General features: G+C 40.2%; 1 protein-coding gene across 3 annotated transcripts in view; it reads left to right on the top strand.

Annotated features, from left to right (window-relative positions):
- The window catches only part of PHLPP2 (PH domain and leucine rich repeat protein phosphatase 2), a 74,968-nt gene continuing 47,223 nt past the window's right edge, over positions 1-27,745 (top strand). For 2 of the 3 annotated variants that reach the window (XM_081216143.1, XM_081216142.1), the window contains exons 1-3: positions 1-163; positions 7,394-7,671; positions 18,312-18,445. In XM_081216143.1, the coding sequence (XP_081072269.1) occupies positions 65-163; positions 7,394-7,671; positions 18,312-18,445 (511 nt within the window). In that variant the 5' untranslated portion in view covers positions 1-64. The remainder of the gene's footprint in view (positions 164-7,393; positions 7,672-18,311; positions 18,446-27,745) is intronic. The other variant, XM_081216144.1, reaches the window with a different exon arrangement.

Raw genomic sequence — 27,745 nt, 5'->3', positions numbered from 1 at the left:
CCTCCGAGGCTCCGTGCGGCGTAGCGCCGGCCGGGCGTCCCTGTGCAGCCTCCACCAGCCGCAGATGGGGGAGGTGGAGCCGGGCCCCGCGGGCCCGCTCGAACCCCCGGAGCCGCCCGAAGCGCCCGCGAGCCGCCGGCCGGGCGGGATCCGGGTCCTGAAGGTGAGGTGGGCGGGCGGGTTCGGGTTGGGGAGGGAGCGAGAGCAGGGAGAGGCCGCCCCTACCCCGCGCGGTGGCCGAGGCAGCCGGCGACCCCCACCTCGCGTCGGTCAGTCAGCCTTACGGTTCAGTCGCCCCCAAAACCCGGCTGGAGGGGCCGCGGCACCCGCGGAGGCCTCTGCAGCTGGCCCCCGCCGAGGCCGCGGCCGCCTCCGTCCCCACCGCTGCCCATCCCTGGCCGCGTGCCACCCGCCTCGCAGGCCCACGCCTTGGGGCCGGCGTCCACCCGGTCGCCGCCGCCACTCGGCTCCTTCGGGACCCCGGGGCCCGCCTCTGCCTCCCCCGGTTGCGCACGGGGCCCCAAGGCCGGCGGCTCCTGGCCCGAGAGCGGAGCTGATAGTACGCAGGGCTTTCTCCCCGGACACCTGAAGACATCACCCCAGCGGGAGGATGGCGGCGGTGATTGGCCGGGCGCTGCGGTGTGCTGGGGCTGCGCCGGCTGGAGTGGGCCGCCTCTGCCCTCGGAGCTTACCACCGAAGTTAAGACCCGCTTCTCGCTCCGGAGCGTGGGCCTGGAGAGAGAATCCCCGGAGGAACTTAATCTCGGGGAATCGCTGGGCGTGTTGCAGAAGGGAGGAGGGGTTGGACAAAAAGGGGCATTCCTGCTGGCGGGAGTGGGGCTGACAATCCAGAGAGACGGTGACGGGGGAGCAGTTATGCAACAGGCAGCTAACGGGGCTTTTTTGGCAGGAATTGGGGGGGAGTAGGAGGAAATGAAGGCAGATGCAGGCATGGGGGGGAGTGGAGTCTTGAAGGTGATGACAAGAAGTGAAAATGCACAGGAATGTAGGGTGACAAGGGGACAGTGAAGGTGGTTAAAAGGAGGGGTTGTGGGAGACACACTGGATGGAGTTTTCTACTAGCCTTCGAAATAGTTGGAGAGAAATTTTTCTGTAGGTCAGATATGTAAACTAGGTGTCCTGGAGAAGGAGTGGAATTCCTTCTAAAGTTCTAGAAGAGGAATCAGCAGGCTTTAAAACTTGCCAGAGAAAACGAAGAGAGAAAAGAAAATTTAGATTTGACGTGTTTCAAAAATACTTTGCAAAACAATGAAAATGCATAATGTTTAAAGATTCATTAAGTAATAGTTGTTCTTTGGGATTGAGGGTGCGCACTGTATACTCGCTACTAAGATTATACGTAGGGCATCACAAAGAAACAACAACATTGAAAAAAATAATTGATTTGAAGCATGTGGTGAATCCATGAAACAACATAAATTAGAACTCTAAAATATAAAACTTTTTTTCTGCTACTACCTCCCAGTCTTAATGCAGCGACTTAAATAACTTTTCATAGTTTATCTCCACTTCTGCATAGACCTTATACATATTTACTTTAATCATGTTTTATATTAAATATAATTATATTAAATATAATTTATATTAAAATTATATTTTAATTAAAGGCTTTTGGATATTCAGTTAAAACTGTAAGGTCACAAAAATGTAAATTGTGAATGAACTTAAAAAGTTCTGCTGGCCTGGCTTATCAGGAAAGGGCAGGTCTGAGAGATAGGTAATGCCCTCTGGCCTAGAAGGTAAACAGCCTTGGCTATTTTTACAACTGTTTTTTTGGTGGGGAGAGAGTGAGTTGTGGGAGGGAAGGAATTGAGAAATGAGGATCTTTTTTTGAAGGGTTCAACCTTCCTACACTTCCAGGAAGTGGTCCAACCTACCACTGGTTCCGTGGGGTTCAAATCTGGGGACCATTAGAAAGAGTCCAGAAATTGATCTTGATTATAGTGCTGAGCTGGTGATGTGGGAGGCTAACAGTGTCTTAGACCTTTGCATCCTTGCAAATAAATGGGATCGGCTATGAAGAATAGGTGCGGTGTGTTCTACAGACAGAAGTTCCCTTCAGTAGCTGAGTGGTTGAATTTTGTGTCAGGTGAAACTGGAAAGGAATATGAAAGTAGAAGACTTCCAGAATCGGGAAGAAAGCCGTAGTTTCCTACATGTTCTTTTCTGAAAACCCTTTTAGAAAGGCTTACCATTCTTTTTTGTAACTCTTTTATACTTAATACCAAATCATGAACATCATTATTGTCAAAGAGTATAGATCTTCATAAAAAGGCTAATATAGCTAAACTGGTGTAACTTTAGCCAGATTAGATCTAGGTCCACACCGTATGGCATACTGGAAAATTTGATTCAAAATGTGGCCCCAGATTTATTTAGCAAATTGCTATTTATTTATTTGTTTAAACATCTTTATTAGAGTATAATTGTTTTACAATGGTGTGTCAGTTTCTGCTTTATAACAAAGTGAATCAGTTATACATATACATATGTTCCCATATCTCCTCCCTCTTTCGTCTCCCTCCCTCCCACCCCTCCAGGTGGTCACAAAGCACCGAGCTGATCTCCCTGTGCTCAGCGGCTGCTTCCCACTAGCTATCTATTTTACGTTTGGTAGTGTATATATGTCCATGCCATTCTCTGACTTTGTCCCAGCTTACCCTTCCCCCTTCCCGTATCCTCAAGTCCATTCTCTGGTAGGTCTGCGTCTTTATTCCCGTCTTGCCCCTAGGTTCTTCTGACCATTTTCTTTTTTTTTTTTTTTTTTTTTAGATTCCATATATATGTGTTAGCATACGGTATTTGTCTTTCCCTTTCTGACTTACTTCACTCTGTATGACAGTCTCTAGGTCCATCCACCTCACTACAGATAACTCAGTTTGGTTCCTTTTTATGGCTGAGTAATATTCCATTGTATATATGTGCCACATCTTCTTTATCCATTCATCTGTTGATGGACACTTAGGTTGCTTCCATGTCCTGACTATTGTAAATAGAGCTGCAGTGAACATTTTGGTACATGACTCTTTTTGAATTATGGTTTTCTCAGGGTATATGCCCAGTCATGGGATTGCTGGGTCGTATGGTAGTTCTATTTTTAGTTTTTTAAGGAACCTCCATACTGTTCTCCATAGTGGCTGTATCAGTTTACATTCTCACCAACAGTGCAAAAGGGTTCCCTTTTCTCCACAGCAAATTGCTATTTAGAATATAGTCCTTTATAACTGTAGTTGGAATATAAGTATGAGATTTTTAATACTCTTTAAAATTATTAGGAGTATCCTTGAAGCAGAAATTTCCAGATGTTTGGAAATTTGGAGAGTTTTTTTTTCTTTTTTTTTTTTACTCAGTCTGTAGAAGAAATGAAGTTATAATTAATCTAGTCAGTGGATTCTGTGAGACGTGTTTTTTCAATAATAGTTTCAGGTTTTTATCAAAATAATGTGTGTGTATGGCTTTTAAAATCAGTTACTACCAAAAAGATTTTAATGAACTGAAATATTCTTCCCCTCTTTATCTCATCCACTGCTTCCAAAATATTCCTTAGCATGTATATTCCTAGAGATGAGCTCATATTCTAAAGTTTTGAATGCAGGAACATATCTCCTACTTTAGGATATTTCACAGTCTAGTAGAAGTCACTGAGTATGAAGAGTTACTTCAGTAGATCCTGTTCTACCCATATGCATACCTTAGAGTTAGTTCATTGGGCGTTTAATAGTTTATCACCTTTGAACTGATCAGAGCCCTCATTTTTAGAGGGTTAAAAGTGTAAAACTGAAGTGGGTACTTAAATCATGGCTTCCTCTGAAGATTTCGGCTTTCTAGAAATATCTTTAAGTCTTAAATGTGCTCTTTATACACTTGTTTGATGTGAGGGTGATTATAGTTATGTTCCCTTTTAGAGAAACTTGTCAGTAGTTCTTATGTAAGAGTAAAGGGAGGAAATAAAGCATTCTCCATCCCGCATTTCCAGTGGAATAGTGATTCCAAAAGCTGCAGGCATCTCAGAGGACAGAAGTGACCTTTCCAATATTTACCTGATGGTTTAGGCAGTGGAGAAGGAAGCACTAGGTAATTCAGCAGTAACTAATGATAGCTACACAGTCCATGTAGATTGTTGCCAGAAGGCTATGCTTGCTTGGTATCTAGGCCTTTAAATGCCATTGAACAGGTTTAAGAGAATGATATCTACTAAAGTTCTAACTCAGCAGTTTATTTTCATGGGGTGGAATATATCGTATAAACAGGAGATACATTCTTTGACCAACAACACATGGGTTTCAACCGTGTAAAGTTCTTAAAGACTTTATGTATAGTCTTAAGGGAAACAGATATACACATTAAAAAATGACTGTTAAAAATCCTCACAGAAGAAAAATCATGGATGAACTAATGTAATACTTCCTGGGGTCTGCCTTGACTTTTCTAAGATTGATAAGGTTAATGGGATATTATTTGACCTTAAAAAGTTTTTTTAAAGAAGTCTTTTGGTGGATGTGTGGAGTGGTGTCCACTGGCCCTCTCTTAATAGCAGTGAGCAAAATTTCTCTCCACTGAGTGCAGAATGCAGAGCTTCCTTGTATAAATGTTACTGCTCTGTATAGAATACTGTTTTCAGATGGTTCAGTTGATCTTTACCAAAGATTAAAAAATAAGGAATATTTAAAATCACTGTCTAATTATGCAGTGGTTAAGATTATTTAGTGGTGCAAATATGATGGTCCCTGTGTTTATAAAAGACGTGCTCAAAAGCCCTTTGTTAATTCTGAGATGTTCAGCTTTGAGAAAATGCTCTTGATGAGAAGAAAGACACCTAGTTCCCACGTGTAGCAGGGGTTTATCCTACTTATCTAAAGTTAGAATCAGTAATAATCCTCATGGTTTTGATTAGCTGTACTCAAATCCCTAAGATCTGTAAAATGATCGATTCACCTATTGTCATAAATTTAAACAATGAAGCCATTCTCGATTTCTTGTTTTTCTTTCTCTCCATGTGGGGAATACCTTCTAACTTTTCCTTCCCCTTTCTTTATCATCTTCAGAGATTTAATTTTAGGCGCTACAGTTATCCTCAAATATTTAATCTCAGTAATTACAAAAATAGTATTTGCTTTATTTATAGATATTTTTGTTTTCCAGTGAGGAATAGTAGCAAAAGTATTTTATTTACTTTGTGGCTGATACAGAGGAAAGATGATAGGGTTTCCTATAAAAATGGAGATTTTTTTCCCCCAAGTTTGTTCAGCTTCTTGCTAAAGCTAATTAGGCTAAAGTACAGACTGGGAATAAATGTCTGTGACATCACTGAGTTCTGCATGCATCTCTGGGCCACCCAGGTGCTAAGGTACTGTAATAGGTTCTCAGTGTGTAAGAGAAGAAGAAATACCAAATAAATAATTAAAAACTCATTGTGATTTACATGGTAATGGAAGTACGTTTAAGGTGAAGAAGTTCTGTGGAGGAGAGTGTAGAATTAATTCTTTTTAATTAGTAGGAGAAAGCAGGGATGGGAGACATGGAAAGCTCCACAGAGAGGGTGACATTTGAGTAATTTTGAAGAATAACTACTCAGATGGACAAGATGGAGAAGGACATGTCAGGCAAGTCACAGAATTGTGGAATAGTTGGTGTGTTTGGGGAGTTGGATATGACAAACAGAGTGAAATACAGTGGGGAGTGGCCCTGGAGAGGTGGGTCAGTGTAATTGTGGAAATTAGTTTTTTATTAACGGGAATAGAAATGGCCCATTTAAAAAAAAATAGAGCAGGTAAATATTGATCTTTAGAAACTTGTTATATTGCTGTAGCAGTTGTTTTTGCTTTGAGATAATGTGACTTCACAATGTATATGCATACCTAAGTTATCAAATGCAACAGTAATTTTTCTTTTGAAACATGAGGATAATGGAAAGAATATTTGTGCAATATTGTGTTGATTCTGTAGTTCCTTATTTAGGATGAGGCAGAGGACTAGGACCCTAGAGAAACTTTCAGTTTGCTTATGGAGACATACAGAAATGTTTATTGCAGCATTGTTTCCAACAGTGAAAAATTAGAAACAAACTAAATGCCCTCAGCAGGAGAATGGATAAATTTCAGTGTATTCGTATAATGGAATGTTATTCAAGAGAATGAGCAGGATGTATTAACCCTAGATACATCTCTAAACCAATGTTGAATCAAACAAAAAAAATTACAGGGTAAAACATAAGTATGTTAGGTTTTAGATAAAGTTTTAAATCATGTAAAACAATACTATATAGAGTTTATAGATATATACGTATATGGCAAACATAAAAAATGCATGGGAGGACTTCCTTGGTGGCACAGTGGTTAAGAATCCACCTGCCAATGCAGGGGACACGGGTTTGAGCCCTGGTCTGGGAAGATCCCACATGCCATGGAGCATCTAAGCCCGTGAGCCACAACTGCTGAGCCCACATGCCACAACTACTGAAGCCCACGCACCTAGAGCCCATGCTCTGCAACAAGAGAAGCCACTGCAATGAGAAGCCCGCGCACCGCAACGAAGAGTGGCCCCTACTCGCCACAACTAGAGAAGGCCCATGCGCAGCAACACAGACCCAACGCAGCCAAAAATCAATCAACCAATCAATCAATAAAAATCAGAAATTAAAAAAAAATGCATGGGATGATAAACACTATAGTAGAGTGTTTACTTCTGGGGAGAGAGGGAGGGGAATGGGATTTTTTAAGGTAGTAGGTGGCTTTAGCTATATATGTAAGGATATATCATATGTATGTTCTTTAGAATAATGATCTGAACTAAATATGGCAAAATATTAAAGTTTGTGAAAATTAGGTAGTAGGTACACTACTGTTCTTGACATTTTTCTGAAAACATAAAAAAGAAAAAAAAAGATCAGAAGATGACTGACAGGGACTTTCCTGGTGGTCCAGTGGTAAAGAATCGGCCTTCCAATGCACGGGACATGGGTTTCGATCCCTGGTTGGGGAATTAAGATCCTACATGCCGCGAGGCAACTAAGTCCATGCGCCTCAAACTACAGAGCCCACATACCCTGGAGCCTGTGCGCCACAATTAGAGAAAGAAAACCCGCACATGGCAATGAAGTTCCCGTGTGCCGCCACTGAGACCTGACGCAGCCAAAAATAAAAAAGTAAAAAAAGATAAAAGTAGAAAAAGAAAAAGATGATGGACAGAGACATGAACAGCATGAAATTTTTCAGTTTAGGGCTGGGCATGGCAGGCGCAGAAGGCTCTGTGAGAGGAGGCGGTATTGAGTCAAGTATTGGTGACTACGGAGTGGAAAGGCGGGCTGAGGACTGAATGTGTCTAATTCAGTCAGACATTTGAGCTAATGATTTCTTTTTCCTGACGTTTTTAGAGAACTATGAAACGCAATGGGAGCAGACATTGTCTGAATAGGAGAAGTAGGTTTGGCTCTCGAGAGAGAGACTGGCTGCGAGAAGATGTGAAGAGAGGCTGTGTTTACCTGTATGGAGCAGACACTGCCACGGCCACTGCAGCCAGCACCTCCGCCGCTGCCTCCTCCTCCTCCGACTTACATCTTGTCCTTTGCACAGTAGACACGCCAGCGTCAGAAATTTGTGCTGGAGAGGGAAGGGAACGTCTTTATTTGCAGCTTCATGGAGACCTGGTCAGGTGAGGTCAGAGTTTTACCACTAATTCTCCTGCAGTGTAAGTCACATGTGTTTCTGCTTTGGGAAGTGGGCTTTAGGACTTCATTCGTGCTGGAGCTGATGATGGTTATGGGGTCACTAGGCTTGAAAAAAGATTTGTCCTTGGAATGCTAACATTAGGATTCTTGAATTTAAAAACTGTCAGTGAAGGAAAATTTGATAGTTAACTTCATTTGGATTATATCATAGGTTGGATATCTACATTTAAAATAATTTTTTTTAAGATTTTTTTAAAAATTAAATTTATTTATTTTTGGCTGCATTGGGTCTTCGTTGCTGTGTGTGGGCTTTTCTCTAGTTGCGGTGAGTGGGGGCTACTCTTCGTTGCAGTGCGCAGGCTTCTCATTGCGGTGGCTTCTCTTGTTGTGGAGCACGGACTGTAGGCACACGGGCTTCAGTAGTTGTGGCTCGCGGGCTCTAGAGCGCAGGCTCAGTAGTTGTGGCTTGCGGGCTTAGTTGCTCTGTGGCATGTGGGATCCTCCCGGACCAGGGCACGAACCCGTGTCCCCTGCATTGGCAGGTGGATTCTTAACCACTGCGCCTCCAGGGAAGCCCAAAATAAATATTTTTAAAGTTTTTTTTTTTTGCGGTACGCGGGCCTCTCACTGTTGTGGTCTCTCCCGTTGCGGAGCACAGGCTCCGGACGCGCAGGCTCAGCGGCCATGGCTCACGGGCCTAGCTACTCCGCGGCATGTGGGATCTTCCCGGACCGGGGCACGGACCCGCGTCCCCTGCATCGGCAGGCGGACTCTCAACCACTGCGCCACCAGGGAAGCCCAGAGTTTTTAAGTAATACATATAAACAGAATGAAATAGAAATGTATACAAGGAAATAGAATGAGAAGTACCTATGGTCATGCATGAGTATGTGTCATTGTTTGTATATAAATTTTAAAACTAATGGTGCCACATGCAACATGTCAACTTAATATCTCTTAGAAATCTTTCCATATTAATATTTATATAATTTTCATTTATTTAATGGCTAAATAGTATTTCATTTTATGAATCTACCACAATTTTAGCTAGTCTCCTATTAATGGACATGTAGGTTGTTACCAGTTTTTTACTACAAGTACTGCTGCAATGAATGTCCTTGTACCTGTGATATTTCTCCCATGTGGAAGTCATCTGTAGGGTAAAGTCCTAGAAGTGGAATTGCTGGCTCAAAGGGTATGTGCATGTTTAATTTTGATAGATTTTGTCAAATTCCTCTTCATAGAACTTATACTTCGATGAATAATATAAAAGTATACCTATTTCCCCCTTACTTTCTCCAGAATATGTTAAATTTTACATATACAGACATATCCTCCTGCACGAGCACATACTTGATTGTGAATAGAAATGATTGTCAACAGTTTTTAGAGAATCATAAATTCAGCATTCCAAGGACAAATCTTTTTTCAAGCCTGATGACTTAGAGTTTTGCAAATCTGATAGGAATTTTGTTATTTTGTTTTAATTTTCATTTATGTTAATGAGTTAGGTTGAGCATATTTTCATAGGTTTAAAAGCCATTTGTGTTTTCTTTAAAATCTTTTATATAAACGTGAAGAAAAGTAGTCTCATAGTAGTCTTATACTGTGCATGTGAACTCTTTGATTCAGCTTTTTTAAAAAAAACTATTAGTTCTTTGAGTTAGACCTCAAATAAGAGCTCCTTAAGTGCCTGACCATTGACTTTCTCTCCTCCCCTTTCCCTGTAATAAATAAATGTCTCAAAACAGAATTCAAAACTCGGGATTCAATACTGTTGAAAGTGAGAAAGGAGGCTCCCACTTACACCTAAAAATGTGGCAATGATAGTAACACCTTTAGCTGAGCTAAACATTGATATCATTTTAAAGTCTAAACTGGGGTTTATTATGTGTTCCTTTAGGATTTGGACTAATTCCTGAAAAAGTAGACTAGCACTTGAATGTTTTCCTTGTTCACCAGTTAACTGCACTTCCTAAATCCATTTGTAAAATGAAAGGATCAGACTGGGTGATCCTTAGGCTTTTCTAAATCTTAACACTGATTCCGATCTAATTTTATCAGGTGGAAAGCCTTGACCTACATTATAGCTGGTAGTGATTGACGGAGTTCAAGTATTTAAACCTAAGACTTACTCATCTGTATACCAATGTATGTATATACAAAAATACTAGAAAAGTGGAGAAAACCCCACTTGAATTGGCTTGCTACTGCTAGTTGTGTAGTTAGTTAAGAATCCAAATGTGATACAACTTAGTTTTGTGAATCTAAACTATGCTTAAAATGGAGAGTTTGTCTCTTTTTAGTCCTGTAGCCTTGATAATTTCATAATGAAATAGCCCTTTGAAAACATAATTGATTACAAAATAATGAAAACACTGTTGAGCTGTGGTTTGAAGATATGAATATATTTTCTTTTTAAAAAAATTTGTACAATTTTTAAAGGTTATACTCCATTTGCAGTTATTATAAAATACTGGCTATATCCCCTGTGCTGTTCACTACATCCTTGTAGCCTGTCTGACACCCAGTAGTTTGTGCCTCCCCACCCCGCGCTGTGTTGCTCCTCCACCCCCCACTGGTAGCCCCTAGTTTGTTCTCTATATTTGCAAGGCTGCTTCTTTTTTGTTACATTCACTAGTTTGTTGTGTTTTTAGATTCCACATAGAAGTGCGATCATACATTATTTGAGATCCGAATATATTTTCATTGCTGGAATAGGAGCTCAAGAAGCCTCAGCCAGCCAAAGAAATGATGATGATAGATTTTACCTAACATTAGGTGCTTTCTTTCGCTAGTTAACGGGCTTACTGCTTTATGCACATTTTCTCATTAAATCCTCACAGTAACTCTAAGAGAGGTAGGGTTATTCCTTTCCAATGAGGAAAATTGAGGCTCTTCGAGAGGTCCGGTAACCTGTTCAAGGCCAGGCAGGTACTGCCAACCAGTTGGAATGTTGACATCATTCATGATAGATGGCAGACTTCCTTCCGAGTAAAGACCCTCTCAGAGGGGAACTGGCACAGTGTGCCTTACTCAGTTTCACTATTTAATCATAATTGTTTAAAGATCTTTTTTAGACCTCTTACTCAATGGTTAATTGCTTGAGTTCAGTCTTAGGTTTATCGCATCAAAAGAATAGGTACTTTCTTTGTAATAGCCCTTCATAAGATAGTTGACAGTCTAACGCAATGTCTTTTTTTTAATAACATTTTTTGCTGCTTAATGAAGTGTGATTTATATTCATTGTAGAAATTTTGGAAAAATGAAAAAGTATAAAGAGAAATAATTTTCATTGCTTATGCTTTTTGTAGATTATCTCAATCCTCATAACAATCTTGTGAGGTAAATACTTTCCCCATTTTATAGATGAGGAAAATAAGTCTTAAAAGAGTTATTCATCTCACCTAGAATCACTTGGCTGGTAAGTGTAGAGCTGGAATTTGAACTCTGGCATTCTGACACCAGATCCCATATATTACCTCCCCCTTCCCCCACCATGCTGACATTTTTTTTCTGGCTCTTTTTCAAAATGAGTGTGTGTGTGTAATTTTTAAAAATTATGTATTTGGACCCACACCATATATTCAATTTTACTTACTGCTTACTTCAATTAATTTCCTTGTGTCATTAAAAATTCCTTAGATACCAGTTTTAATAACTACAGAATATTCTATTTTATGCATATACTATAACTTGTTTAAAATTTGAGAAATTATATGCAGTAATGGTGTAGAGCTTGGATTCTGGATTGAGAGTGTGTGTGTTCAAATTGGCTCTGTTACTATGCAAGTTACCTAACGCTTTGTCCTCAGTTTACTAATCTGTACAATGGAGGATGATAATATTTACATTATAGAGTTATCACGAGGATTAAATAGATTATACATGTTATGAAGATTAAGTGAATTAATACTTGTAACGCTTCTTAAACTCGAATGTCCAGCTGGGGAGCTTGTTAAAATGCAGATTCTGATTCAGTGGCTCTGGGGTGGGGCCTGTGGGTCTGTATTTCTATTAAGCTCCTAAGTGATTTGCTACACTTTGAGGAGCAAGGAAGTAAAGTGCTTAAAATGACGCCTGGACCTAGTAAGTGCTCAATAAGTGTTACCTGTTTGGGTCGTTTCAAGTCATTCAACCCTTAGAAGTAGTGTGATGACTAAACCTTTGCCCATGACTCTTTACATTGTTGATTTCCGTGAACTAGGTCCTAGAAATGGGATTACTGGCACTAAAATTACCCCATGTTTTTCCTAAATCATCCATGATTTCCTTCTTTCCTTACTCTTTTTTTTTTTTTTCTTGCGGTACGCGGGCCTCTCACTGTTGTGGCCTCTCCCGTTGCGGAGCACAGGCTCCGGACGCACAGGCTCAGCGGCCATGGCTCACGGGCCCAGCCGCTCCGCAGCATGTGGGATCCTCCTGGACCGGGGCACGAACCCGTGTCCCCTGCATCGGCAGGCAGACTCTCAACCACTGCGCCACCAGGGAAGCCCCTTACTCTTTTTTAATCATGGACTTGTCACTTGAATTTAACAGAAGGATTACTAGTTTATAGAATTTTAGCACTTGAAGGAACCTAAGAGAGATACCTACTAGCAGGGGTCTCCAGCCCCTGGCACTGGGCCGCACAGCAGGAGGTGAGCAGTGGGCGAGTGAAGCTTCATCTGCTGCTCCGCATTGCTCGCATTACCGCCTGAACCCCCTCCCGCCGCCCCCCACCAGCCTCCCCGCCACCGGTCCGTAGAAAAATTGTCTTCCCTGAAACCGGCCCCTGGTGCCAAAAAGGCTGGGGACCGCTGCCTACTAGTAAAATGAACCCAACCTACCAGCCTCACCATCCACTGCCCTTTCCATCCGGAAATACGTGTGGGGGCAGGGCTTTTGGTTATCACAACTACAGGGGAGGGTTACCAGCATCTAGGGTCAGCATTCAGGACAGGGAGCCTTAATGTCCTCAGTGTGTGGGACCATCCTGTACAGCAAAGAATTGTCCTGCCTAAAAGGCCAGTAACTTCCCCATGGGAATCACTGAAACCATTTTCTTTCGTTTTATGGATGTGAAACAGAGGCCTGGAGAGGTCAGGTCCAAAGCACATTCCTGCAGCTGCCTGGTGCTAGTGCTCTAGTTGGAACACAAGTATCCTGTGTCCCAGTCCAGTGCCCTTTACATGATACTATTTGGTCTGTCTGTTTTATTGGACTGTTTAAGTGACAGATAACTCAGTAGTGAAGCTTAGTGTAATCATTGCCTTCTCTTTGAAAAGTTGTAAAAATATCACATATAACAAAATGAAGTGCCCTTTGGCTCATGGTCATACTTTTACTTTTATTTTCAGTCATCAAAATGACTAAGATTTCTGTGGTTGATACACTATCTTTTAAGATAAGCTAAGAATCGATAAAATATATCTAACAGAAAATTATGCCCTTAGGATTTGGGATCCTGAGTTCTAATTCCTTTACTATCACTGACTTGATGGGTGACCTCTTAACAAGTCACTATAGTTTTGTTTACCATATTTTGATATTGTAAAAGTGGAACGAAATTCCTGTTTCAGGATACATACTGAGCTGATTAACCCTGAGGAAGGAAAAAGGAGATTATTTTTATTTTGTGTTTCATATTTCAGTAGTATTTTAAAGCTTTAAAAGAATGTGTTACACATTAAGTAATTTGTTTTTATTAAAACTTTGTTTTGTTTTTACACTTTAATACTTCTAAAATCAGTGTGTATCTTAACAGTTGTTGGTAGGTCATAGTCTAACTGGCAGTGTTTTTTCTTTCTTAATGGTTATTACAATGCCATCTGGTTTACTGCAGTACAGTTCTGACACTAACCACGCAGAGTTTGCACAAACTTCCTTCACAAGTTAAAGGACATTACACCTGAAACTAACACAACGTTGTTAATCAGCTATACTCCAATATAAAATAAAAATTAAAACAAACAAACAAAAACAAGTTAAAGGGCCTGGTCTCCCAACAAGACCGCCCTGACTTTATACTCTGGTTGCACTTCTGGCCAACTGGATAAAAATTTAGGGGGCTCCCATGACCCCTTCAGGTTCAGTAATTCACTAGAATGTCTCACAGAACACAAGAAAGCAACATTTAAGATTACAATTTTCGTATAAAGGATACAAATCAGGACCAGCCAAATGAAGACACACACAGGGCGAGGTCTGGGAGCATCCGTGTTACGCTCCCAGCACATTAGTGTGTTCATCCATCGGGAAGTTTCAGTACAGAGTTTTTATTGAGGTATTATAGGGTAGGCTTGACTGATTTAATCATTGATCAGGTAGGTGCTTGAACTCAAATCTCCAGCCCTCCGCTTCCCCAAGGTCGGGCTCACTCCAAGCCCCAGCCCTCTCTTCACGTGGTTGGTCTTTCTGGTGACCAGCCCCCATCCTGAGTCAGCTCATTTCTTAGCATAAACCTAGGGGTGATCCAAGGGGCTCATGAATAACTAAGACACTCCCATTACTCAGGAAACTCTGAGGATTTAAAATCTATCCCACAGGAGCCAGGGACCACGAAGGCTAGAAAGACTCTCATACAACAATGATGCATAAAAATAGTCTATCTTTCAAATGATGATGTATTAGACTAATGACGTACAGTAATTTTAAAACATAACTTTTTATGTTTTCTTGATGTAAGTTAACATATGAAGTGCTTTGAGCTCTCTTCTGCATACATTTTTTATCTACATTTAGAAAATGATATTGTTTCCCTAAAGGAGGCTAGGCTTTGTAAGGAAACCGACACAGGTTCAAACCCTGATGCCATATGTACTAATTGTGTGACTCTCTGAACCTCATTTTTCTTACTTCCTAGTTTTGTAAAATGTGAGATACTTCCCAGCATAGTGTCACGTATGGGGTAAACATTCATCGAAGTATCCTTGTTGTTTGTATCATGATCTGTATTGTCGGTCTTAAAATTTTGCAGATTTTACCTTATAGATGCCCAGAGATTGAGTTTTAACCTGACTTTGATGTAGAGAATGCTGCTCTGCTTTGTTAGGGTCTTGGATACAATATGTTGGATTTTAATAATGTATACTTTTGCCTCCCACTATTAACTAGAATTTTTGTGAAATGATACCTGGAATGAGATGTACTCTTCTCTTACCTCTAACTTAACTGTGGGCGCTGTTCAGATTGGCTAAGAGCTACAGACACTGTTGATAGCACCACTGTATTGGTTGGCTGGTTTGGAGAAAAATAACCATATGCACATATATTCAGATTTACAAGGACTATTGTAGCTCCTTGAAGCATTAGAAGCAAACTAAAACTGTTAACAATAGTCATATTGTCTCTTCTTAAAGCCGCAGTGGAAGTATTTCAAATGCTGAATGGAACCTTTCTTCGCTAACATACTCTCTCCTACACCTGTTTTGCAGTATATATATTTCCTTTGATTTGTGAGAGATTTAACACACAGCTAATTAGCAGCCCGTTAAACTTTTGGAACTTTGAAACACAAAATTGATCTGTAAGCATATTACAGCATTTCCCTCCCCCATACCCTACTCTCTTAAGCAGATGAGTTTAATGAGTAAATGGAATTAGTCCCTTGTTTTTGCAGTTCTTGAACTATTTCTTGTTTGCTCATTTATGCTAAATTAATAAGAGCAGATGTTGAGATTCTCTTGATTTTTTTTTCCCTCCCACCAGGGAGAATACTTTCTTTAGGTGGAAATATAGAAAGAGGTTTTCCAAAATCTACAGAGCCTTTTTAGACCAGGAAATTTGATCAGGTAAAATATGTCAGAATTAGGATATTTCCATTTCTCCTGGTTTTCCAGAGAGAAATAGGAAAATTGAGTTAGTGAGCTTTAGCCTGAAAGTATTAATAATATTTCTTGGTCTTGAATATGTGATCATTATAAGGGAGTATATTTAAGTACATTGATCTCTGTATCCAAAAATAATAGCAGTGTTCAAGTAGAATTTGTATTATATTAGAAAGGTGTCTTAAATACCTGAAAGAGCCCTGAGTTTTAAAAGACCCTAAAGATCATCTGGCCCAACTTGGTTCTTAGAGGAGACTTCTAAAGTGTCCATGACAGAGGGCTCTCTAGCTCTCTGTGAGCTACTTTGAGAGGTAGTCTGTTTCATTATTGGGCATCTCTAATCATTAAGGTTTTTCCTCATTTTTTAATCCAGTCTACCTGTGCAACTTCTCCTTGGTCCTAGTCCTATTCTTTGGAGCAATCTAGATAGAGTAAGTCTAATCCTTCTTGACATTGGAAGGTAGAGAGAGTTCTTTATGCCCTTGGTCACCTTGTCTTCAGGTTAATCCTTCAGTCAGTCTTCCTATTACATGGCTAATTGACCCGTCCAGGATGTAGTTTATTAGAAGTCTCTCTTAAAATGCATCCTTCTGGGCTTCCCTGGTGGCGCAGTGGTTGAGAGTCCGCCTGCCGATGCAGGGGACACGGGTTCATGCCCTGGTCCGGGAAGATCCCACATGCCGCGGAGTGGCTGGGCCCGTGAGCCGTGGCCGCTGAGCTTGCGCGTCTGGAGCCTGTGCTCCGCAACAGGAGAGGCCACAACAGTGAGAGGCCTGCGTACTGCAAAAAAAAAAAAAAAACATCCTTCTTAGAAGAATTCTACCATTGTACTGGGAAGGTGCCTAATATTGTCACAGCCCTTTGTGGATTTTTATTTTATTTGGCTAGAGATTAATTGTAACTGATATTTTTATTCTGAAAAGTTTATTTTTCATTTCTATTAAATTCAATATGTATTGGTCTTTGTAGGCTTTTAGTTCTTTGGTCATTCCCCATGTAGTAGTTCTGAGCTGATGGAAGCTGAAAGTCAGAACTGAACAGTCAGGAAGGGCCAGGAAGTGGTTTTACTTTTATTTTTATTTATTTATTTTAGATTTTTTTAAAAATGTTTATTTATTTGGCTGTGTTGGGTCTTAGTTGCGGCATGTGGGATCTAGTTCCCTGACCAGGGATCAAACCTTAGCCCCCTGCATTGGGAGCGTGGAGTCTTAGCCACTGGACCACCAGGGAAGTCCCTATTTTTATTTTTTACTTTCTGTACTCACCAATATGATTTCCATTCCTAAATTACCATATTTTTACAGTTGTTTATATTCCACTTTGTAGTATTCCCATTTCATGTTTTTTTAAATTAAAGCATATTGCCAACCAGTATTTTCTAGTTCTTTAACCACAAAACGCAGAGTTCTTTCATATCTTTTTGCCATGATGGAAGGTTTATCATGTTGCTTCTGATTAATACAAGACTTAAGTTTTCTAAACAGAATCCTTTTAGGATATGAATAATGTTCTTCAAGATCTTTTAAACATACAGGCTTTCCTATACTTCTTCTTTGGTTTTTGTTTCAGATAGGGGAGACATTTTATTTTTATTCTAATTAAAATTTTATTCCTAAGAATTTTTTGAATAATGTCAGTACATTATTGAACACTACTACATGCCACATAATTTGCTAAGCACTTTATATACTATGTGATATCTTCTTGTAAGCAAATAAATAAATACTTCTAATAACAACTCTGTGAGTTAGGCACTACCCATTATACTGATGAGGAATTTAAGACAATGAAGTTAAGTAACTTGTCTAGGGGTACACGTGCAGTTGGTAAGTGGCAGAAGTGAGATTCAAACCCAGGCAGTCTGACTTTTGGAGCTCATGCTCTTAGCTGCTGTATTTATGACTCTTTGCTTTCTGTTAAAAGAATTGTAAATGAGCCTCCTTAAGTCTGTGTGATTTTAAAATATGCAGTGTCACCAGAAGCCACAAGTGATTACTAACATTCTGGTTTTACCTAGCTTTCAGTCAGAACCATGTAGTCTGATGATTTCTGGGGAATTACTGGGCAGTTCATTCCTAGTTTTTATGGAAAAATCATCTGTGAAGCCAGAGGAAATATATAGGATATAGTCAGCAACCCAAAGTCTCCATTTATAATTGTGTTGCAGCTTATGTGAAATCAGTTATGGCCAGGTACAATCTTTTATAGCTCATAATTTCAATTCGATGCCTTTAAGTTTGAACCAGAGGTTCTCAAAGGGCCCTCTGGGGGTCTCTGAGACTTTTTGAAGAGGTGCATGAGGTCAAAACTCTTTCATAATAATGAGGTATTAATTTTCTTTTTCACTTTCAGTCTTGTAAGTATATAATGGAGTTTTCTAGAGGATCTAGCTGTCTTCTATTAAACCAGCTGTTAAAGAGATTTATAAAATGTAAAACAATGCAAGTCTTCTCACTAAATTTGTTTTATTCTGAAAATATAGTTTTCAAAAAATATTTGTTAACATGTAATGTGTTCATTGTTATTTAAAAATGAATAACTAAATATTTAGAAATTCTTAAGTTTAGTTTCTCATTCAGTAAATGTCAATAGATATACCCCGTGTAAACAAAAGCTCTTTGGGGGCCTCAAAAACTATAGAGGGATCCCGAGACCAAAAACTTTGAGCACCACTTGTTTAGATTAGTTGTATCATGTGATATTAGAGAAAATCTTGATATAGAAGTAAAAATCTAGAGCATATTAAAAGATTTTAAAAATCAAATGAAGTGTGTTTATTACTTAACAAATATTTTTCTTTTGAATTGTGTAAGCAGGAGATTGGAACCTACTGAACGACCTCTTCAGATTGTTTATGATTACTTGTCCAGGCTGGGGTTTGATGACCCTGTGCGTATACAGGAGGAGGCGGCAAATCCTGACCTTGGCTGTATGCTTCGATTTTATGGTGGTAAGGATTTATCAGCGGCTGTGTGGATACATTAATGACTTTTAATTGATTATTTGTACCTCTGTCTTCAGCCTTTTAAAAATATTTTATCCAAAGCCATTTTTAAGCCAATTTACTAATGTAGTTAGAAAACAACAGCAAAAACAGCCTTCCCTTTTTATTTTTGCTCTCTTTGTTCTGGTGTTTTGCTGACTTACAGAATTGTTATGTACTTTTGCCAGCATCTTGATCAAATCATAGCTTTAGTATCAGTTATATTTTCAAGTTCTTTGTAAAGTCCATGAACTTCTAGATAGTTTGAGAATGTTGAGAAGTAGGTGGTTATTATCATATATGACTTAACATTTGATGAACACATCAGACATGTGTATTGTTGAATTTAGTAAGCTTTAAATCTCGGATATTTTACATGCTCTTCTCTTTTGGTGCATTTTTCCCCTATTGACTATTTTTCATCTGATCACTTTAGTCATGAAGTTAGACTTAAGGAAGTCAGAATATTTCTGAATATTACTCTCCAAATATACATCAATAACTAGTAATACTACTGAGTACCATGTTTTGAGTGCTTACTGTGTGCTTTTATGCTTATGAATTACCCAGTTTACTCAGTGTAGCCACGTTATGCTCTAGGAACTGTTGTCTCATTTTACAGAGACAGAGAAGTTCTTGTTCAAGGTCATACAGCTAGTAAATAACAGAGCTGTTTAACACCTAACAGTTTTGAGATAATCTGACCCATTTATCAGTCGAACTAGTAACTAAGTTATTAGTGTATGTAGGCATAACCATTTACTAAGATTCCCTGCTCTCATTCCTCAAATTATTGATTTTATCTGAACTCTTGTGACACGTCACAAGCCAGTTTTATTAAATGCACTTCACAAAAGATTTTATTTATAATTTTTCACCACAACAATATTTTCTTTTTTTTTTTTTAATTTATTTATTTATTTTTTAAATTAGTTTCTGCTTTATAACAAAGTGAATCAGTCATACATATACATCTGTTCCCACATCCCTTCCCTCATGCATCTCCCTCCCTCCCACCCTCCCCATCCCACCCCTCCAGGCGGTCACAAAGCACCGAGCTGATCTCCCTGTGCTCTGCGGCTGCTTCCCACTATCTATCTACCTTACATTTGGTAGTGTATATATGTCCATGCCTCTCTTTCGCTTTGTCACAGCTTACCCTTCCCCCTCCCCATATCCTCAAGTCCATTCTCAAGTAGGTCTGTGTCTTTATTCCCGTTTTACCCCTAGGTTCTTCATGACATTTTTTTTTTTTAATTCCATATATATGTGTTAGCATACGGTATTTGTCTTTCTCTTTCTGACTAACTTCACTCTGTATGACACACTCTAGGCCTATCCACCTCATTACAAATAGCTCAGTTTCGTTTCTTTTTATGGCTGAGTAATATTCCATTGTATATATGTGCCACATCTTCTTTATCCATTCATCCGATGATGGACACTTAGGTTGTTTCCATCTCCGGGCTATTGTAAATAGGGCTGCTATGAACATTTTGGTACATGTCTCTTTTTGAATTATGGTTTTCTCAGGGTATATGCCTAGTAGTGGGATTGCTGGGTCATATGGTAGTTCTATTTGTAGTTTTTTAAGGAACCTCCATACCGTTCTCCATAGCGGCTGTACCAATTCACATTCCCACCAGCAGTGCAAGAGTGTTCCCTTTTTTCCACACCCTCTCCAGCATTTATTGTTTCTAGATTTTTTGATGATGGCCATTCTGACTGGTGTGAGATGATATCTCATTGTAGTTTTGATTTGCATTTCTCTAATGAGTAAAGATGTTGAGCATCCTTTCATGTGTTTGTTGGCAGTCTGTATATCTTCTGTGGAGAAATGTCTATTTAGGTCTTCTGCCCATTTTTGGATTGGGTTGTTTGTTTTTTTGTTATTGAGCTGCATGAGCTGCTTATAAATTTTGGAGATTAATCACAACAATATTTTCTGACATGTTCCTTAAAAGTTGGTTTCGTTTTATTTTATTTCCATTCATTTCTCTCCTTTGTTAGTTCATGGAGGGAGAATAGTTGCTAGGTTGATGTTAAATCTGAGGAAAATGTTTTAAGACTAATTTGAGGAACACAACCGATCTATTACTGTAAAGCTTGGTTAAAAAAATAAATAAATCTTGGATAGTAAGATGCTCTTTATATGTGGTTGCACATAAGTTCTTCACTCCATGTTGTCATTCTGGGATGAAAGTTGAGCCTTGAGATGCTGTTGAGCTCCTTTATAACCAGTGAGATTGCATTTGAAGTCAGTTTAACACACAACAGTTGGCATGATTGCATTAATTTATTAATACCACCTGATAAATTGTAGCATGCCTAGGATCTTAATATTCCCTTAAGAGGATATTTCCAGTAAAGTCAAAAAGAGTACTGGTTTGGGGGGCTTCCCTGGTGGCACAGTGGTTAAGAATCCACCTGCCAGTGCAGGGGACACGGGTTCGAGCCCTGGTCCGGGAAGATCCCACATGCTGCAGAGCAGCTAAGTCCGTGTGCTGCAACTACTGAGGCTGCGCCCTAGAGCCCGTGAGCCACAACTACTGCAGCCCACATGCCTAGAGCCCGTGCTCTGCAACAAGAGAAGCCACCGCAATGAGAAGCCCACGCACTGCAAGGAAGAGTAGCCCCCGCTAGCGCAACTAGAGAAAGCCCATGTGCAGCAGCGAAGACCCAGCGCAGCCAAAAAAAAAAAAAAAGAGTACCAGTTCGTAGTACTTACTATATTTGGTGGAGGGCAGGGGGGAAGTCTTTAACAGAGAACATTTCCAAAAGTGAGCTCTTTTAATTCAGAGAAGCTAGTATAAGTTGAGTGAGAAAATTACATTTGAGAAAGAGATTTTTAAAGCTAGTTACTTTTGAAAATAGGCAATATATGTATATGGTACCAGAAATAAAAGGTTAAAAAAAAGTATGTATGTGTGTGTAGATAGATAGATAAATAAGGGTATTTTCTGTTGGCTGTGTAACAAATTGCCTCAAAATTTAGTGACTTAGGACTTCCCTGGTGGCGCAGTGGTTAAGAATCCACCTGCCAATGCAGGGGACACGGGTTTGATCCCTGGTCTGGGAAGATCCCACATGTTGCGGAGCAGCTAAGCCCATGCACCGCAACTACTGAGACTTTGCTCTGGAGTCCGCGAGCCACAACTGCTGAGCCCATATGCTGCAACTACTGAAGCCCATGCGCCTAGAGCCCATGTTTTGCAACAAGAGAAGCCACCTCAGTGAGAAGCCCATGCACTGCAACGAAAAGTAGGCCCTGCTCGCTGCAACTAGAGAAAGGCCACGCACAGCAGTGGAGACCCAACGCAGCCAAAAAACAAATAAAAATTTAAAAAAAATTTAGTGACTTAAAATGATATTAAATATTTATTTTTTAATTTATTTTTATTTTTTGGCCACGCCATGCGCAGCGTGTGGGCTCTTAGTTCTCTGACCAGGGATCAAACCCACGCCCCCTGCAGTGGTAGCACAGAATCTTAACCTCTGGACTGCCAAGGAAGTCACGATATTAATATTTATTATATCATACAGTTTCTGTGGGTCAGAAATCTAGGAGGAATTAGCTGGATGGTTTTGGGTTGAGTCTCAGTGAGATAGTACTCATTATATTGGCTGAAGCTGCAGTCATCTGAAGGCTTGAGTGGGGCTGGAAGATTAACTTCTAACATGGCTCACTTATGTGGCTGTTGGTAGAAGGCCCCAGTTTCTCACCAGTTTTTGGCAGGAGATCTCAGTTGCTTGCTGTGTGGACCCTTCTCTAGGGCTGCCTAAGCATCTTCACGATGTGGCAGCTAGCTGCCCCCAGTGATGAGAAACACACACATGCACATGAGCGCATGCATGCACGTGCACGCAAACACACAACACACACACACACATACATACACACAACACACAGAGGCTTCAGTGTTTTTTATGACCTAGCCTCGTAAGTCATCATCGTTTTCACCACTTTCTGTTTATTAGAATTGAGTCGCCAAATACAGCCCACACTATATAGAGAAGGGAAATAGCCCTCATCTCTTTTTTTTTTTTTAAGCCTCTCCTTTTGAAGAGAGGAGTTGTAAAGAATTTGAAGTATTCTTTTTGAAGCAAGTATCTTAGCAATCAGCTTTCAATATTTCTTGCATAGAGTCTTTGGTGCGTTAGCTTAGAATATAGTGTTAATGAGGCCAGGGTCAGAGGGCCTAAGTTCAAACTAGTGTTTTGCTTTGTTTGCTGGATATGAAACGTCTCCGGTACTCCAGGGGCCATTGTGCAAATGCTAGTTATCAGTCTTGCTGGGATGGGTGCTGGGGGAAAGTGAGTGGAGTGACTGACTCAGTGCAGATTCATGATATAAAAGCCTTGAAATAACGTATGTAACTAAAGATGAGTGGGTAGCATGATCAATCACAGAGATTAAGAGAGCCCATTAATCAACTCCTTATTATGTAAGAGGAAGTGGCATCTAGAAGGTGTGATTTGCTAGTGAAGTTGTAGTCCTGGGGTTGAATAGCTCAGGTAGCATAGCACCCAGCCTGAGCATTTCTTTCTGTGTGGTATTCTCTGTACACGTTTGAGACAGTTTCATCCAAGGAGCATAAACACAAACAAAAGAAACCAGATACAAAAGACTTGCATATATAGTATGTTTCCATTCATTTAAAGTTCGAAAACAGGCAAAACTCAGCTGTATTGTTTAGAGATGTGTGACAGTACCACTCTCTGTCCATCCAAAGCTGCTCTTTCCTTCTTCCGTAATAAGACTTAGAGGTGGGCACATGACTGCCCAGCTACATCTCGTTTCTCAGTCTTTTGTGCAGTTTGGTGTGCACCTGTGACAAAACTTTCTAAAGTGGTATGGAGTGGAATTGTGTGCCACTTTTATACCTGGTTCCTAAAGCCTTCCATGCATACTTCTTGCTCTTTTCCTCTTCTGTAGGGTAGGAAGGCAGTCATCAAGAGCAATATTGAAGTCACGTGTTGAAAATGGCAGAGCCACCATCAGCTGGAGTTTCTTGACAGAGTTGACCCCTGGTAACCCAGACTGCCCACCCTAGCAGAGAATTACATTTCTCTTGTGTTTGGGCCAGTATATTCTTTTTGTTACAGTAGTTAAAAATGCTATAACTAATACATGAGTAGCAAAAACATAAAGAAAACAAGGAAATTATTATTATAAAAGTGAAGAGAATGGCTGACCTCTAGGGTAGAGGGAGGAAGTGATTCCTACAAGTAGAATTTTTTTTTTTTTTTGCGGTATGTGGGCCTCTCACTGTTGTGGCCTCTCCCGTTGCGGAGCACAGGCTCCAGACGCGCAGGCTCAGCGGCCATGGCTCACGGGCCCAGCCGCTCCGCGGCATGTGGACTCTTCCCGGACCGGGGCACGAACCCGTGCCCCCGGCATCGGCAGGCGGACTCCCAACCACTGCGCCACCAGGGAAGCCCTACAAGTAGAATTTTTGAGTTAATACAAGTATATACCGATAGTGGTTATCTATTAAGCAGTGATATATAATGTGATAATTATGATGTAATAATCAATTTGGTATATACCTATTGAGAATTTTCTTTTATTCCTATCTAATGTGTATTTGCAGAAATATATTTTGTTTACATAAATGCTGTCATTTGGTGTTGGTCTTCATGCTTTTTTTCTCCCAACAGTGTTTTGGAGGTCTTTTTTTAACTATCTTCTATATGCATTTCTTTATGTTGCGTACTATTGGATGTCATGTATGTATTATAGTTTATATAACAATTTCCCTAGTGATGGACTATTACAAATAGCACTGTAGTAAAATTGCATCTTTTTGCACCTGTGTTTCTTTTTTTTTTTAAATGATGTAATCGGAATTTTTATTTTATTTATTTTTAAAAATTTATTTATTTTTGGCTGCATAGGGTCTTCGTTGATGTGCACAGGCTTTCTCTAGTTGCGGTGAGCAGGGGCTACTCTTTGTTGCAGTGCGCAGGCTTCTCATTGCAGTGACTTCTCTTGTTGTGGAGCACGGGCTCTAGGCGCGCGGGCTTCAGTAGTTGTGGCTCATGGGCTCAGTCATCGTGGCTTGCAGGCTCTAGAGCGCAGCCTCAGTAGTTGTGGCGCACGGGCTTCATTGCTCCACGGCATGTGGGATCTTCCCAGACCAGGGCTCGAACCCATGTTCCCTGCATTGACAGGCGGATTCTTAACCACTGCGCCACCAGGGAAGTCCCTGCACCTGTGTTGCTTCAGAGTAAATCTCTGAACATGAAGTTATTGGGTCATAGGATATTTATTCTCATTTAAAATACTAATAGTTACTACTGCAAAACAAATGTATATCCTATCAGTATATCAGAGTACCCCTTTGCTCACAATATCACCTTTTAATATTATTAGCATTTAAAACTTTTACTAATCTAATGGATTAAATGTTGGTCTCGTTGTTTTGATTTTGTTTACCTGATTACTAGTATGGTTGAATATTGTGTCATATGTACATTGATCTTTAAGTTTTCTTCTCCTTTGAATTAACCCTTGATATTTCTGTTGTTTATCCTTTTTCATATTGATCAGAAGGACTTTTTTTTTTTTTGCGGTACGCGGGCCTCTCACTGTTGTAGCCTCTCCCATTGCGGAGCACAGGCTCTGGACATGCAGGCTCAGCGGCCATGGCTCACGGGTCCAGCCGCTCCGTGGCATGTGGGATCTTCCCGGACCGGGGCACGAACCCGTGTCCCCTGCATCGGCAGGTGGACTCTCAACCACTGCGCCACCAGGGAAGCCCCAGAAGGACTTTTGTATACATTCTGAATATACATCCTCTGTATACTGTATTTGTGACACATTTTTTTTTCCAGCCTGTAACTTGTTTTGTATTTTTGCATATTGTTTTTTATTGTGCAGAAGTTTTATTTAATCAGATTTAGTCAGTCTTTTCCTTTAATACCTTTACATTCCTTCCCTATCCTAGGTCATAAACATACTCTATATTTTCTTCTAGTACTTTTATATTTTTAGAATGTGATATGAGGTAGGGATCTATCTTGACTTTTTTCTCTGTTGATAGCCAGTTGTCCCAACAATACTTATGATATAGCTCATCCTTTTCCTGCTGATTTGAAGCATCACCTTTATTATTATTAAGTTCCTATACAAGCGGGGGTCTATTTTTGGCCTCTATCCTATTACATTGATGTCTTTGTCTTATGCTAATATCAATGCTATTTTTAATATACCTATATGATAGATTCTGATAGTCGGTAAGGAAGTTCCCATTCACTTTTCTTCTTTGAAAAATCAGGGAGATCTCTAGAATCAAAGAAATATTTCTGAAGATGTAGTATTTGGGTTGGTTCTTTAAAAATCGACAGAATTTCAGTAATCAGAAAGGAAAAGGAGGACAGAGGTGGGGTATTAGGAATTTCAGTGCATGTTCTGTGAATCACACACACAGATAATTTGAGTCCAGATTGTTTTGGGCCTTGAGTGCAATATCAGGAGTTTAGCCTTTATTTGGCAGATGGTAGCAGGAAGTGATGGGATCCAAGTGAGCCTGAGAAAGATGAATCTGGCACCAGCGTGAATAATAATTCAGGCGTGAATTAGTAGGGATCTGAACTAGGGAATGGGAAGGAATCATTCGTATAGAGACTTCTTGAAGGAATAGTCAGTAAGTGTTGATGGTTGATTGAAAAAAGGAGTTGAGGAAGAGAACCTAAGAGGCAAAGCTGGCTCTTAGGTTTTGAGGCTGGGTGGCTTTGGGAGACTGACAGGACTTGAGCTGTGAGAAGGATCTGGTTTGCAGGGATGGTGATGACTTGGTTTCAGGCATGTTTAATTGTAAGTGGTGGTAGACATCCAGTTGGAGATGTCTGGCAGGTAGTTGGAAGTGTGAAACTAGGAGCTTTGGAAATACAAATCTGGGAGTCAGGTACATGGGAGTGTTAAATCCGTGGAAGTTGTTAAGATTATCTTGAAAATAATACTTAAATATAGGAAAAGAAGGAGGCTTAAGGCAGAACTTTCATTATAACAACTAGCATTTGTTTTATACCCTTACTATGTGCTGAGCATGTACTAAGGTGCTGAGCGCTCTATGTACCTTTTCTCATTTAATCCTTACAACCGTGTAGGTAGATATTATTACTCTGGAGAGATCTTAACGGGTTCTAAATCTCTTCTTTTTATTTTTTTAAAATTAATTAATTTATTTATTTTTGGCTGAGTTGGGTCTTTGTTGCTGCCCGCAGGCTTTCTCTAGTTGTGGCAAGCAGGGGCTACTCTTTGTTGCAGTGCACGGGCTTCTCACTGCGGTGGCTTCTCTTGTTGCAGAGCACGGACTCTAGGTGCGCGGGCTTCTTTAGTGGTGGCTCGCGGGCTCTGGAGTGCAGGCTCGGTAGTTGTGGCACACGGGCTCAGTTGCTCCGCGGCATGTGGGATCTTCCCGGACCAGGGCTCGAACCCGTGTCCCCTGCATTGGCAGGCGGATTCTTAACCACTGTGCCACCAGGGAAACCCTAAATCTCATCTTCTTAACCTCTAAGGTACTCTACCATATAGTTGATGGAGAAACAGTTTAGAAGAATAAGAGGGATCCATAAAATATGAGAACTGGGAAAGACTAGGGATCATCTAATCCAACTCCTTGGTCTTAAACTTGGGAAACTAAGGCCTAAAAATATGGAACTTGTTCAGGGTCATGAAACCAGATAGTGGGATTGCTTAGCCACCCACCACTGCTTCACAAGATTTTCTACTGAAATACTTCAAATCACAGAGTGTGTTCTTGTGTTGGGTGGGGGGGTGGCTATTGCGAGTTTGAAATTTGTTTTGAGGTTTCCTGTTCTACTCTTTAAATGTAAGTAAATGTTTCATTTTTACCCCAAAATATATCAGCCAGTATTTATTTATTTGTCTGTTTAACTTTTTATTTTGAACTAGCTTTAGATTTTCAGAGCAGTTGGAATGATAGAGCTCCTGCACACTATACAGTCATTTGAGCCATTGTTCCTGTATAAATAGTGCTTCATCTTTCTCTGGCTTCTTTAAAGATTTTTCCTTTGTCTTTAATTTTCAGCAGTTTGATTATGAAGTGTCTGGGCTTGAATTTCGTTGAGTTTAGCCTGCTTGGGGTTCACTAATGCTCCAGGTATTCTGTCCAGGTTTTATAGGTGAATTCAGTGGGAGAGACAGGGTAGAGTGGGCTTCCTCTGTCTAACTCAGAACCAGAACCTTAATGGCATCTTTTGATTAAAAGAAGTATTTCATTTTGATATAGTCCAATTTAA

Source organism: Mesoplodon bidens, assembly GCF_964165515.1.
Source record: "Mesoplodon bidens genome assembly, chromosome: 18".
NCBI lineage: Eukaryota > Metazoa > Chordata > Mammalia > Artiodactyla > Ziphiidae > Mesoplodon > Mesoplodon bidens.
This window is presented reverse-complemented; position numbering and strand designations above follow the sequence as displayed.